Here is a 14,785-nt window from a genome sequence, read left to right as displayed (position 1 = left end):
TGTGGAGCGGCGAAGGGGCCGTGCACGACCCGAGCCAGCAGGACCCTCCTCTGGCCTGGGCTGTCACCTTCTCTGCCTCAAAGACGCTCGAGGTACGTGCCACTCTGCAACGAAGCAGCTGCAGGAGTAGTATCAAGAGTCTTGCTCCTAGAAGCCCAGTCTCGTCTCTTTCTCATTTAGCTGCTGGATGCTCCCTGCTCCCAGCCACCTCTTGCACGTAGAGCTGGCGCTTCAATTTACACGAATTTCTCTCGGGCTTTTCATCGTTACTCGAGGTTTCCTCGACGCGACGGTCTCGCGCTGCCTGCCAGCCACCGATCCCAACTCTTCCTTTGTGGGCAGCGCTACCGCAAGCCGACCATCGAAACCGTCACCCTTCGAGGCTAGTCACATCGCCTCATCGAACCTCACAATAGCCCGGCGGGAGACGGCATACGGTCCGGTCGGGAGACCGGCCGACAAGACAAAGAAAATAGCAATTGATTGGTGGCGACCGGGGGGGGGGGGGGAGCGTGGGCGGGGGAGAGATGCGGTGGGATGCCTTGGCGTTTGGAGACGAGGATGCGGTGATGATGGAAGAGGAGGGTATCTCTGCGTTTGAAGTGGTGGAGCCGTCGCGGGATCGATGGTGTTGATGCTGGTCGTCGTCGTCGTCGTCAGGGTCGAGCAGGGGAGGAGGGGGGAAAAGTGTACAAGCGAAAAAGAGTGCAGAAGAGGCGGTGGTGCGAGTGATTAGCGGGGAGAGTGCACAGAGGGAGGGCCGAGGAGGAGCATCGGAAACTGGAGCATACGAGTGGGGCGCGGAGGAGGGCAGGGGTTCGAGTGGGAACGAAAGACGAACGCAGGATGCAGGAGGGGAACGACACCGAGTGCGACGCAGTGGGATGAGAGAGACGGAGGCTAACGATGACTATACGACAGGGGAAAAGGGGGTGCGAGCCTGGACCGGGCCGGGTAGAGATGCATGCAGATAGAGAAGAGAGGGAACCAGGAAGAACCAGAGAGACGTGGCCAGGGAAAGCGGCAAGGGCGTGAGATGCGACCACTTTGATCGCGTTGGCCTTTCCCTTTTGGGGGGGGCTGCTGCTGCCCCTGCTGCTGCTGCGAGAGCGGGCAAGGAAGCGGAAGAGACGGGACGAGGCTCGTGCAAAGGGAATATGGACTCGGGATGCAACGTGGGCCGTATCAGGAGCAGCGAGGCACGTATCTGTGGAGGGGATGGCGGCAGAGACGGAGCAGCAGTGCGGCCCTCTGACACGACGTCGTGCCAGCTTGCTTGGTCGCGCTGCGTCGGGCATTGCTGCAGATGGCGGGGACGGTCAGGTCTCTTGGCCCGACCTCGCCTGGCCCTTCCGAGCGTGCGTCTCTCGCTCTGGCCGCTGGTCTAGCCCATGAGCGAGGCCGGTATTGCTGGGCGTGTCTGCTCGTCGTCGAGGGTTGGTGAGGTCGAGCGGATCCCGAGGGTTGTCCTAGGCGTCGAAGCAGGCCGTTTGTGGTGGAAGAGGGGCTCGACCAGGCGAGTGCTGAGCGTCCGGCTCGTGCGGCGGTTGTTTCTCGGATGGGGAGGAACGACGAGCATGCAAGACGTACGGACCTCAATCGCCCAGCTTCAGCGAGCCGAGGTCCAGGTCGGCTGCCTCCGCCTGGGTGTCTTTCGGCGTTGCCTCCTGACTCTTGGGAGGCGAAGAAACCTTCTCGTGGCCGACGGGCGGCAGAGACTTTCGGTTGATCGCCTTCCTCGCCGGATCGATGACTGGGTCGGGGCAGAGATCCGGCATGACCGGCAGGCTGCCCTCGCGAAGCTCGTCGCCGCGCGTGGAGCGCCCCGTAGACGCGCCGGCCTGGTACTCGGCCTCGAGGCCAATCGAGCCCATGTGCCACTGATTCGAGGCTCGGTCGCCAAAGGGATCGAAGGCATCCGGCGTCTTGAGGATCGAGGCGGCCGAGTCGATGCTCGAAACCGAGCGGCCGTCTCCGGGGCTGTCGTCGTGCCTGGCAACGCTCGGGCGCGAGGGAGTCCACGAGGGGCCCGCCGACACGGTCCCGCGGACCTGCTCCGATGCGGTCGGGAGACCCTGGATCCAGTCGAGGTGTTCGTCCCGGCTGGCGCCGAGTGCGCTGTGGGCTGGACCCGATCCGAGGGGACCGCGGCTGCCGAGCGAGGAGAGCAAGGACGCGGAGTCGAGGGAGTGACCGAGGATCGTGGCCTGGCCGATGGCGTGCGAGCCTTGAGGCGTACCCATGGAGGCCGATCGGCGCTCAGGGATGGCGACCGCTGGGTCTGAGCCGAAGGGCTGGAAGGCTGTGCGCCACTCGGGCTCAGCCCGGGCAAAGTCGCCGGGACCGGGCGTGAAGCTCTCCTGGCTGGCAAAGGGACGGCCGGCGCCGTAGCACTTGGCCTCTGCGGTGAAGTACGACAGCGGTCCTGGGGAAGAGGCGGTTTCGTGCTCAAAAGCGCGCGAGGGATACTCCTGGGGGAGCCCAGCGGGCATCGGAGACGATGCCTGCATCTGCTGCCACGAGGCGGGGCTTAGGGGACCTGCGGGTCGAAGCGCGGCTCCGCTGAGCGGCATCGAGGCAGGCAGGCCGATACCGAGGCTCTGCAGCTCGTCGTGGCCGTAAGCAGCGCGACCGTAGTTGCCCGGCCAGCCGCCGCCGTCGCCACACACTCCGGGGCTCGACGCGAAGCTGTGCTGCTTGAGGGCCATGATGCGACGCCCGTCGACGAACTTGCCGTTGAGCGAGGCAACGGCGCGGTGGGCCTCGTCCTCCGTGGAGAATACGACGGCACCGCCACCGCGCGATGCACCGAACTCGTCCCTGCTCAGCGAGGCCCGCACCACGTGGCCGAGGTGCTCGACGGTCCTGCGAAGCCCTTCGTCGGTGGTGATAAAGTCGGGGTTGAGTCCGGTGATGTAGACGGTGCGAGGGTCGACGCCGTGGAGGTCGACGCTGCTGCCGGATCCATCCGAGAATCCTGGGCTCGACGGGCACGGTGAGGGCGAGAAGCCAGCCGCGAGGCCGCTGAAGTCGAGTCCGACCGTGGCGCCCGGGGTCCCGGGCAGCGAAGAATCGCTGGGGACGCGGCGAGGGCCAGTGTTGAAGCGGTTGCGGGGCACGTTACGCTTGATGACATTGCGGCCCGCGCTCGCCGGATCAAAGGGTCCGCCGCTCCTCTGGACAATCGCATACGACACCTCGATCGGGTAGCCATGCCACACGAATCCGTTGAGACCCTCGATCGCCTCGCGCGCTTCCGATGGCTGCGACATGTCGATGAAGCCGCGGCGGCGCGCCTGGGCGTCGAGCATGGCCAGGATCACGCAGTGGATCACGGTGCCGTATCTGCCAAAGAGGCCCGCCAGCTGATCGGTGGTGACGTCGAGCGGGAGGTTGAGGATGTACAGGTTCTTGTGGGTCGGGCCGGTATCTGCAGCGCGTGCTCGACCCGAAGAAGCAGCGGAGCGCGGCTTGGGGATCGGCGGCGTCACTTCCCCTGCACCAGGGCTGGATCCCCGTCCGAGACCCGGCGGAGCTGCGGCGATCTCTGCCGGACTCGTGACGGGCAGGATGTGCCTGTCGAGCGGGGGCCGAGTTGGACGACGTGGTGGCCAAGAGGTCAGTCGATGGGTGCACACGCCACGGTCACAGCGGGACACGCAGGCTCCGGGAGCCGCATATACATACAGGCACTTGCCGTTGGCCATGTAGCCATTGAAGCGGAAGGCGGCATCGGCTTGCTGGGGCGTGGCGAACCTGACGGTGGCCGCGGCGCCGCCATCGGCATCCTGCCGTGTCACCGACATCACTCGACCTGCGCGGGATTTCAAGGAACATGCATGTTCAGCCAACTGCTGCCTAGGCCTGCAGAGCCGTCGCGCGACCAATGCCGAGACTCACCGATGGGGCAAAAGAGCATGCGGATCCAGCTCTCGGTGGCTGCCGGTCAGGTGCGGACAACGCGTGGTGGCGGAGAGAAATGTCTAAGCGTCAGTCGCGTCGGCGGGGCCCTGAAGACTTCCAGCGCCTGGGCTTCGTGGGCGCCACTCACCATCCTGCGGCAGATTGACAACCCTGACTGAGCAAGAGGCAAACAGGTTCGGGATCATCCTTCCTTGCTGGACGAGCTGAGGCCACTGCGTCAGGGCCGGGTGAGGGACATGCGCCATCATGGTACGACTGAGGTTGAGGGAGCGGGGGCGCCGGACGCGACTTGGGTCGATCCTGGGTGGGGGTCAGGTGCGGACGGCGAAAGCCTGTGTCGGTCGTCGGCTTGCTTTGGGGTGGAAAGGAGAGTGCACCCGTGGCGAAGAGTCTACCGTGAGGATCTTGCGCCAGATCGGCCTTCTTGCGACGGCAAAGGGGTCGAGAGTGGATCCGTCGTGTTGGCGTCACACCGTGTTCCAAGTGGCGAGGCCGATGCTGCAGGTCGAACCTTCGCTGGGCCAGGGAACCGTAGAGGGCTTTGGCCGTTGGCCTGCGCTTCGGACGCTGCTGCTGTACCTTTCGAAGCGGCGCAAGATCAACCAGCCAACGGGGAGAGAGGGAGGGGGGGGGGGGGGGGGGGGAGGAAGCGAGGGAAGGAAGAAACGACGAGAAGGCTGCTGAGAGGGTCGGGCAGTCGATGTTCTGGAGCGCTTCGTCGGTCGAGGGGAGGTGCTGGAGCGGCGACCTAGGGAGGTGCGGGGGCCTGGGAGGGGATGCTAGCACAGCAGAAGTGCGGGGTCGGTGGCGAGGCGTCCGGCAAAGATGGCGGCAGAGGTGGCGATATGCGCGAGCGGGGCAGGACGGTGGCGAGGTCGGCGGGTGCAGCGCAAAGGTTCCAAGGGCGAGGCGGTGAGCGAGAGCGTCCGGGACGGTCTGGCAAGGTGGGGGCGGGGGGTCGGGCCAGGATGGTGGTGGCAGGAGGGAAGGAGGCAGAGGGGAAACGAGGGTGGCCAGATAGGTCGGTCGGGGTAGGCTGGATGGTGGGCGACAAGAAGCGCAAGCAAGGCAAGCAAGAAGCGTCGTCGTCCTCTAGTTCCAGCCGCCTCGTTGGCCCCCCTGTGGCCCTGTGGGCCGCAGGTGGCTTGCCAACCTTATACGTACTCAGCACGGTCGCCTGCCTTCTCTCTCCCGCTCTTTGTCGGTGTGTGCGGACGGGCGGACGGGCGAGCGCTGCTGCCACCGCCGCTGCTGGATGAAAGGCAGGCAGGCCAGGGCCAAGGCAGGGGTGGTCCGGGCACCAGCGGGCGTCATCAGCAGCAGCCTGGCTGCCTCCCTAGCCGCTGTAGGCTGCAACCTGGTTGTACAGGACTGCAGCAGCAGCAGCAGCGCGAGAGCAAGCAAGGTGGCGGCCAAGCGTGTAGGGGAACGGCCGACCGGCCAGCCAAGCCCTTCTGAAAGAGGGCAGAGGTGCGCCGCGGCAGGCAAGAGGGGCTAACCTAGAGCAGGAAGGTGAGCTAGCTAGCTTACGCTGCGGAGTGGCTGACCCGCCTGCCTGCCAGGCGGCCGGGCAGCCAGCAGGAAAGCACAAGCAAGCGGAGCGTTGTGCAGGAGCGCAAAGGGGCCGGAGGCCATTCGAGGCTGTGTATGGGTCGGTGCCGGTGTGCGTGCGCGTGTGCGTGTGGGTTGGTCGGGAAGGCGGGGCGGGGCAGTCGGAACGAGGCGGCGACGACGACAACCGGGGGGCGGCGGCGGCGTTGTCCCATCATCGCAGCCAACAGCGCCTTGCTTCGTTGAGGTCACATCACGCACGCACTACGCACGCTCGTCCGCCTCTCTTTTCCTTTCGGTGGCGTGTGAAAGGCAGAGCGAGCAGAGCGTGGAAGCAGGCAAGGCAAGCTAAGGCAAAGGTCGCTCGCTCCATCTGGCTTCTCTCGGGAGCCAGCTCAGCATGCTGTCGGAAAGGGCCCAGGCACGAACGGCCATGGAACCAGCCAGACCGGCAGAGAAGCGCTGCGTCAAAGGGCAGCTCTAATCGGCGTCCGAAAGCAGAAGAGGGCGGCAGAGAAGCAGCAAGAGTCACTACCCTGAGTTAAGCTAGGCAAGGCCGCGCCCGCACCCTCGTCCACCATCCTACCTGCCTCTAGCCTATCGATTCGACGCGGATAAGATCGAGAAGCAGGCCAGCAGGTCGAGACAGAGCAAGGCAAGCGAGGACGTCGTGGACAGCTGCGCGGGGGGGCCGGAAAGGTGGCTTGGCTCGCCGCCTGCCGCTCCCAAGCCATGCAGCCACCGCCTGGCCTCTGATCTGCCCGACCACCTCCAGCAGCCCTTTCTCCTCTGCCCTTTCCTCATGCAACGGGGAGAGGCGAGAGGGCGAGGAAGAGCTAGGAAGCTAGGAGAAGAGACGGGCGTGTGTCCCTTTCATGCCGACCTGGCGGAACAGCAAGCGCAGTTTTCAAGAAGCAAGCAAGCGATCTTGACTGCTCAACCCGTTCGCCCAAGCAGTTGGGAGTCACATACGGCCAAGCAAGCAGCTAGCCAGCGCCGAGATGGGTTCGTGGCGCGCTGTGTGCGCGGTACGGCAAGCTGTCTGCGTCCTCCTTCGCCGCCACCATCTAGACCGCCTGGCTGTGCTCTCGGACTGGTGTCCGGTGACGTTGAGGTGGGTCGTACGCGTACGTGTGATGCGCCGGCGCATCCGCTGTGACGGAGGATTTGTGTGATGATAGCGCAGGGCAGGCGGGAAGGTGTTGGTCTTTCGCGTGGCTGCCTTGCGCCGGGCACAACCCAACAGCAAGCAGCGCACAATTTCCAAAAATCTAGCCGGGCCTGCCTGAGCTAGCGGGCGTGTTGGTTGCCCTGGCCTGGCGTTGCGTGGCCTTGTAGATCGAGTAGCCTAACCTGGCCTGCCGGCGTGCCTCCGCTCGGATCGCCCGGTGACCGCACCGCCTTGCTTGCAAGCACGCAAGCAAGGCAGATACCACCAGCCAGCAAGGTTGTGCATGCTCCGCCGCAGATGGCCAGCTGGAGGTCGGGTCACCTCTGCTTCGACGACGACGACGACGACGACGACGACGAGGGCGGGCTGCGGGTGGCCCGTTGCGACGCTACACGTGCGGGCCAGCCAACTTTGTTGCGAGCAGGCAGGCTGCTGGCATGCTTGGCGGCCTGGGCGGGCTCGCCGCCTGTCCGGCGAGGCACGGCACGGTTGGTTGCACACGCACGCGTGGTGCCAGGCTGCTGGCTACCTAGCTGGCTTCCCGTCGGCAGGCGGGCGGCTTCTCCGCTTTTCTTGCAGGCTCGAAGGCAGGCAGCAGGCCGCAGGCAGGGCGGGCTGAGCTGGCCCGCCGCCGCCGCCGCCGCCAGATGTGGAGGACGCCAGCCAGAGGGTTGGGGCCAGCCAGGCCAGCCAAAAAGCCGAATCCCGGGACAGGCGGCATAGGGTGGGTTGCCTGCCTGCCTGGCCTGGCCTGGCCTGGCCTGGCCAGGCCAGGGCTAGGCCAGCGAGCTGACGCGGTTGGCGGGCCTGGCAGGCCTCAGGCGCGCGAGGAAGCCGCCGCCCGGACAGGGTCCTGCAGCTTGCGACCAACATCAAGGCCCAATGCCCAAACGTACAGATCCTTCTCGGAGCTTCAGCCGATCGCTCCTGAACCAATCGCCACCGTTGCAGCACCGCACTCAAGTCCCCGCTTCTTTGATATCCTCAAGCTGCCCAAACCGTCCAAACTCGGCCGGCGATCGCAAGGCATCGTGTTGGGCCAAAGCAGAGAAGACGTCGGCACGGACACCGACCTTGGCGGAGCCTCTGGCCAACACGGGCGTTGACACCACTCGCAGACTGTATCGAAGCGAAGCAGCTCATCGCTTCAGGTGTCGGAAACCTGGCCACCTCACCTTGCGACTGTCCAAGATCCGGCGGCACAGCGGCAACCCCTGCTCTGCGCCCGCCTTCGCGCCCAACGGCGACAAGCGCCGGCGCGTCGTCGGCGAGATGTTCGCCGACCCGGGATCGCTGCATACGATTGTGATCGACGTCGGCGACGCCCGCCACTGCCGTCTCTAGCCCTGCTTCGCTGCCTCACTGCAGCGGCAACTCGAGGCCGACGCAGCCATGGGCACGCAGGATGATGCGCCCTCGGTTCTGTCCAGCGACGACGTCGTGGAGCTGACCCGCTTCGCCCGGGAGAAGACCAACATCGACATCCAGATCGAGCTCATCGAGCGTCAGCCCCGCATTGAGGTTTTCGAAGGTCTGCGCGACTACTGTCCGGACGATGGCGTCCTCTCCGCAGCAGAGGCCTCGCTCCGGGAGCGGGAAAGTCACATCGACCGGATGATTGGCGAACGGGATCACATGGCGGCGGAGGTCGAGCGCTTCAATGTGAGCGACATGAATCGCCTGCGCAAGGTCGCAAAAGGTGAGCTGGGGACTTCGACGTCGAGAACGGCATCCACTGCGGTACCCCTTGTCTGACCGACTCCGATCCGCCTCGCTGCTGCCCACACCCAGCGTCTTCTCAGGGTCACATGTCTGCCAGGGATACCGACCTGATTGAGATCACGCTCGATACGATTTACTCGCTCGACAAGCTGCAGAAGCTGCTCGCCACGCGGAAGGCCTCCCTGGACCTCGCGAGGCAGCGGCTGGCATGGGAGAGGCGGCTGTGCGAATGCTGGACCGAGCTCGATCTGATCGCCCGCGAGGTTGAGGCATTCGTGCAGCACAAGGCACGCTGGTCGCCCGCCGAGTACTCCCGAAGAGCCCAAGCCTCCGCGTCCTCGAACGCCAGCGAAGAGGCCGCCCAAGTCTCCGCACCGGGCCACTCGGCAGAGCACGGCCGGCTCGCGTCCCTCGCCTCCTGGCAGCTGACTGGAGAGGCACTCGAGCTCGAAGCGGCGAGGGCCAACCTGAGGATCGCGACCTTGGCTCAAGAAGCGGTGCCGCAGGCCGGCTCGCTCCTTGACGCAATCATCGACCAGTGCCAGGTCCCCGAAAAGTTCATCGACGAGCAAGAAAAGCTCGAAGAGGCGCTTCCGGATCTCGTTGCACGCGGCAGTTTTGCCGCTGAGCTCACCGCTCAGTGGGAACGGGCAGATGTCATCTACCGCCGCTTCAAGGCGCTGAGGCGTCAGGCGCGAGACATCGACGGGGGCGTCGTCGAGCGCCTCGGCGAAATCCCCTCGCCGTCCGCTCTGGAATCGCTGCGTAGGTCGATGGGCGAGGTGCTCGACGCGCTGGATGGCGTGCTGGTCTACGATCGAAGCAACATCAACGCGTCGATGGTGCCGCCCGGAGGCGCATGCGTTTTTCCGCCGCAGGTCGCACCCCCTAGCCCCACGCATCCGGCGTTTCCCGACCAGCAGCACCTGAACGCCGAGATACAAGGCGTGCTGCAGAAGGACGCTCGGTCGACTCTTAAGAAGGTGTGGCTGGCCAACGCTGCGGTAACGAGGTACGGCAACTGCCTTGCGCTCTTCGACGAAGCGAGGCTCAGCGTGATCAACCTCGTGCAGCCTGTCGACGCACTCCGTCACGCTGCGAACGACGCCGAGCAGCGATGTCGATCGGCCATCGGAGCGCTCAACGCCCCACAAGCACCCATGTCCCCTGAGATGACCCTGATGCGACAATGCCAGGAAGGGCTCGACAGTGCGATGGCGAGCGCTTCAAAGCGGCGCAGCGACGCTCTCTTTAACGTCAAGCGTTGCGAGGCAGCCGGCATGCCCGACGCTCGAACGTGGCTTGCTGCGGACGCCGCGCTTGATGCCCTCGCCGGAGACCTAGACGCGGCCGCTGCGGCTCGCCGCCGTCTCGCCGCCCTGGCCGATATCCTATCTGATTCGGATGGACTTCGGACCGCCATCTCTGAGGAAGAGGAACGGCTGGATCACTTGGCACGCACGCTCTATGCACTCGCGGCGGGCACCAAAGACGTTCTGTCTTTCGCACAGGGGCCGGCGATCGAACAGCGCCGCGTCGCGGACCAACTCGAGGCTGCATCATCGGCCTTGGCCGCTTCCAACGTCAACATTGTCAAGCTTTGCGAGGACGACGATGCGCTGGCGAGGCGCTGCAAGGTCGCAGAAGCGACGATCGACGCTGTCGGAGGCGCGCCTTGGCGTCTGCACGAAAAGATCACCCAGCTGAAAGCACTTCTAGAAGAGATTCGACAGTCTGTCGCGCAGGTCGAAGCCCTGCAGCGCGCGTATGCCCATCGCGACCGCCTCGAAGCTCGTATCAGCGAGGTACGGCGCCTCATTGACCGACAAAAGGCGAGTCTGCTGGAGGACTGGACGGACCAGCTCGGGGTCGCATGTCAGGCCGCCTCCAACGCCGTCGCTACTTTACAGTCCGTTCGGACTGATCTCGAGGAGTTCGATCGGACCTGCGTCGACAGCGCGCGGCCGTCTGTATCATCGTCAATGGTCGCCGGCACCTTTGGCAGCAGCGGATCTTCCATCAACGATCACCTCAACAGCATCTGGATGCAGCTCAAGGCCGATATGGAGGGCGAGGCAGCGCGAGCCAGCGAACTGTCTCGCTTTGTCGACGCGCTGGACCAGCACAAAAATCTGCATGCGGCCTTCGACGGCTGCAGAGACGCCTTGGTCGCTTGCATAGGCGGGGACTCGGACTCAACACACGATGTGCGGCCCAGACCGGCGGACATCGAGGCAGCCAAGGAAGCCTTCGACAGTCTCTGCGCAGTCGGCGATCAGCTGCGGGATGCCGCGGCTTTGGGTGCGATCCAGAACGCAGAGGCGATCCACGCTCGACTTGCGTCACAGACTCGGCTTTCCGAGCTCGACCGCCTCCGGCTGCGCTTCGATGAGTTCGTGTCACGCAAAGATCGACTTGCATCGTCTCAGAGAGAACCGCCACCGGTTCCCCCGAGGCGGGCGCAAGCCACCCAGCGAGCGCTTGGCCTCGGCTTCGGACCTAAGCATCACGGTCCGGCGCCGCATAAAGACCTACGCACCAATCAAGCCGGCGGCACCTCGAGCGCGGACACGACGTGTCTTGCCGCGCTCTTGCTCAGGTCGCGCGAGGGCCCGATAGCCCTGCAGACGATCGACGATCAAGGCCGCCTTCAGATGCGTCAGCTTCTTGATCTGCCCCGGGAGGAAGACTTTGAGGCCGGCAAACACTTCTGGGCTCAGCTCTGCGCCGAGGCGGATGAGCTCAAGCTGAGGACATCGGGCTCGTCCGATCACAGGATGGAGAGCAAGGCGCGCCACCTTGCCCGCGACGTGGCCAACAAGGCGCAGCGGTTCGGTGACCTCTGCGCATTTGCGTCGGCCGCTGCCGCGATCGACAGGCAGCAGAGTCATCTTATACAGATGGCGGACTCGTTGTCCGGCTTCGCAGTCTACGATCCCACTGCGCACGACCACGACAGCAGCATCGAGTCACGGCCTGACACCCCGCGGAGCGCATCTTCGAGCGGGAAGACTCTATGCTTGGAGGATCGCCTCGAGGACGGGATCGCCGAGCTCGGCCGGCTCCTTGAGCGTGCCAAGGCGGACAGCGTCCGTGTCCGCAGCGATGTACGGGTCCGACGTCGACTGGCCAAGCTCGTGCGGTCGAATGTCGAGGTGACCCACACGGCTCGCGCTGCACTGAACCCGGATGACAGCCTGGGTCCGGATCCGTCCGACGACGACGACGGCCTGTCCACGTGCACCTTTTCCTCGTTCGACCGGCTCGACACCCTTGGCTGGGAGACGGCTTCCCTGGGTGGCTTCTCACGCGCGAGGAGCGCCAGCATCGAAGGTCCCTTGTCACGTCAAGGTTCGCCGTATGCGTCGAGCGTGATGCTGCGTGGCGGCTCCAGCTCGCGTGCATCTGTACGATCACCGCTTGGCGCTCATGTCGTCTACGCCGCGGCAAATTCGATGGACCGGCCCATGCCACAGACGCCTTCCCGCATCCCTCGGACGCCAGGCAAGACACGGCAACCTTCGCAGCCCGTGCAGCCGCGCGAGGGCGCCGTCACGCCCGCCTCGCAACCGAACCGATACCGCGCCAATCCCAAAAATCGCCTCGATGTCGCCGTCGGCCGCATCGTCAATCGTCTTCCAATGAAGGTCAAGGTGTCGCCGGTCTCGGCGCCGGGCCCGCGAGCCGAACGGCCAGGGTTCAAGGACGAGAGCGGGCAATACTGGGTGGGCGATCCAGAGCCCAAGCTCTGCTTCTGCCGCATCCTCCGCTCCAAGACGGTCATGGTGCGCGTCGGCGGCGGTTGGCAGGAGCTGTCGCAATTCATACTGCAGCACTATGCCCACCTCGCCGGCCTGACAATCACGCCGACAAGCTCGCCTATCGCCGCGCGCACGACACCCGCCGCCTCGCCTTGGCTGCGTTCGGCCTCGACATCGACCCCGAGCTGCACTCGCTCGCTGGTTCTGCGCCAACAGCAGCAGCAGCAGCAGCAGCGCACAGGCCGACTCGCAACGCCCTCGTACAGCGGCAGCCCACTCACCTACTCTCGCCAGCGAGTCGAGTCGATGCCCGTCGACGGATCAGGATCGCCGTACCATGCGGCTCGGATCCCTTCGCTGGTCAGCATCGGTGGCGGCGACGAACGTACGCCTTCCAAGACCAGCTACAACCGACGCTACGCCTCGTCATCGATCGCCACGCCGTCCTCGGTCTCGTCTGCTGCCACGCCTCGCGACGACCATGGCGCCATCGAGGGCGTCATTGACGCCAAGCTCTCTCTGTATTGAGCACTGGACACTGCGCGGGCCCGTGCGCTCCGGAGAGATGCCTGCGCTACTCTCCTGTCGCCCAACGGCGGCGATGACTGACTCATCAAGACGATTGTACATTGTATCATAACCCGGATGCCCATGCAAGCCTCTCAGAGAGGTACCACACGGACTTTACGAGACTACCCAGGACGAGGTCTAGAGGGCCTTGACGATCTTTACCGAACGCTCCTCGTCGCCGAGGAAGGCGTCGGTGCCGACGACGCTGTCGAGGAGGCCGCGCTGGCCGACGGGCTCAAACACTGTTGCGATACACGACGTTTGTGGCCGGAAGACGACCGCGACGCGAGGCAGAGGTGAGTGGATATGTCTTCGATTCGCATACAGCCGTGAGCTAGGCGCCACTCACTGAGGATGGTCTCGCCGTCCTCGGTCTCAAACTCGCGCCGGTTGTACTGGGTGGCGACGGGATACCTCTTGACGAGCTCGTTGCCCGAGTTGGTGCAGCTACCGCTGCAGTACTGCAGTCCGGAGCTGCCCTTGAAGGCGACGTTGTAGGCGTCGCCGTCGGCCACGCCGGCGGAGCGGTAGAAGGAGCTGAGCGAGCCGCCCTGCGAGCTGTTTTCGGCGCTGGGCACGCAGCGCGTGGCCGAGCCCGCTCCGCCCTCGATCGAGGAGGCGTAGGGGTACTCGTCGCAGCTGTTCGAGTCGGTCGGGTTGCCCGAGCATCGGTTCGGCGACTGGCAGGCCGTCTGCTGTCGACGCGTCGACGCGTTGGCCGAGTCGCGGTGCAGCGTGCTCGGCTTGCCCAGGCACTGGATCGCGTAGCAGTCTGCGGCGCGACGGCGAGTCGGGCAGACGGACGGCGATGGTCAGTCTGGACGCTTGAAGAGCGCTGTCGGGCACCTACGCCGTCGGTAAGGGTCGTGCTGCTCACCGTTGCTGCAGATGTTTGGCACCTTGGCGCAGTCAAAGGTCAGGGTGGCCGACAGGACGCCGAGAGGCGCGGCGACGCACAGCGCCAGGGCGGGGACGAAGGTGCTGCGACCGAACATGGTAGGGGGCGGAGTTGGGTGAGAAGAGAGGCTGGAAGAGGGCGTTCGAGGGCTGGAACTTGGACACGAAGCGAGCATGACAGGTTCATGGTGCCTCCATCGTCCTTATAACCTTGCCGTCGGTCGGTGCACGTTTCTTCCGCAGAACCACGCCTGGCGTCGAAGCCTAGCCAGCCTGGGCCAAGCAAGCGACGATATTCGGTACCTTCGATGGACCGATGACCATCTCTTGACCTCCTCGACGATATCGCACGTTGCCACCCGGTGCCAGAGAAGCGACCGCTTCGGATGGCGTCGCGCCGACGAGCTAAAAGGATCGTCCTGACAGGCACGTTCCTCTCGACGTGCTTCGGTAGGGTCCCTGGGGCCAAGCAAAAAGAAGAAGCTCAAACTCGCTTAGCTCGCGAGCGGCGGCACCCCTTCTTCTCTCACTTCACTTCTCTTCGTTACCGAGCACGGCGTCGCGGCTCCACCCGCGCCGGACAGCGGGCGGGCGTGGCTGTTGCGCTCGTTTGTGCTCGCGAGGATGCAGACGGCGGCGAGGTGGGGCTTTTGTCGACCGAGCAGCCAGCAACGTTGGCGTTGCGCTTTCTCTGGACGGCCCAGGATGCGACTCATTTCGCGAGGTCTCGGGCTACATCCCGTCACGTTGCCGGGATACTGGGCTCTACCGGGGCCGAATCCTAATCTAACTAGCCTGGACAGGAGGGTTCCGATAACAAGGCAGACCTGCCATGAGCAAAGCCCCGCCCCGGCACACAAGCTCCGATGGCTGAGCGCAGCTTTCCAAAGACGAGGCTCCCACACCATCATGTGGGGGGCCAAGCAAAACGGCACTAACCAAGACAAAGCGAGGATCCCCGCGGCTCTGCATGATCAGCGCATGTCAGGTCGCACGGACGGGTGCACGTGGGCGGCATCAATGTCATTGATTGCGGTTTTGCGTGAACGTCGAGCTGCGCGTGGTATTGGGTTGGAGCAAGGAAGAGAGAGTATTAGAGGAGCAAGTGTGAAGACGAAAGGGGGTCGAGAGAGAGAGAGAGAGAGAGAGAGAGAGAGAGGAGGAGGTAGGGAGGGAGTACGTACGTACG

General features: G+C 64.8%; 3 protein-coding genes across 3 annotated transcripts; 1 reads left to right on the top strand and 2 right to left on the bottom strand.

Moving 5' to 3' along the window:
• Nucleotides 1–1,595: 1,595 nt before the first annotated feature.
• On the bottom strand, nucleotides 1,596–4,172 carry PFL1_00416 (uncharacterized protein; the record flags this gene model as incomplete). The annotated part of the gene is made up of 4 exons (XM_007877912.1): nucleotides 1,596–3,576; nucleotides 3,688–3,814; nucleotides 3,901–3,939; nucleotides 4,052–4,172. 4 exons carry the CDS (start codon nucleotides 4,170–4,172, stop codon nucleotides 1,596–1,598), a joined length of 2,268 nt encoding a protein of 755 aa, XP_007876103.1.
• Nucleotides 4,173–8,038: 3,866 nt separating this feature from the next.
• Nucleotides 8,039–12,657, top strand: PFL1_00415 (uncharacterized protein; the record flags this gene model as incomplete). Its single annotated transcript, XM_007877911.1, has 2 exons — nucleotides 8,039–8,345; nucleotides 8,438–12,657. 2 exons carry the CDS (start codon nucleotides 8,039–8,041, stop codon nucleotides 12,655–12,657), a joined length of 4,527 nt encoding a protein of 1,508 aa, XP_007876102.1.
• A 180-nt stretch (nucleotides 12,658–12,837) lies between these two features.
• Nucleotides 12,838–13,694, bottom strand: PFL1_00414 (uncharacterized protein; the record flags this gene model as incomplete). Its single annotated transcript, XM_007877910.1, has 3 exons — nucleotides 12,838–12,941; nucleotides 13,049–13,471; nucleotides 13,577–13,694. The coding sequence occupies 3 exons, from the start codon at nucleotides 13,692–13,694 to the stop codon at nucleotides 12,838–12,840; spliced, it is 645 nt and encodes a 214-aa protein (XP_007876101.1).
• Between the last annotated feature and the right edge of the window lie 1,091 nt (nucleotides 13,695–14,785).

Source organism: Pseudozyma flocculosa, assembly GCF_000417875.1.
Source record: "Pseudozyma flocculosa PF-1 unplaced genomic scaffold scaffold00001, whole genome shotgun sequence".
NCBI lineage: Eukaryota > Fungi > Basidiomycota > Ustilaginomycetes > Ustilaginales > Ustilaginaceae > Pseudozyma > Pseudozyma flocculosa.
Note: the sequence above shows the minus strand (reverse complement) of the source record. Positions and strands in the feature narration are given on the sequence as shown.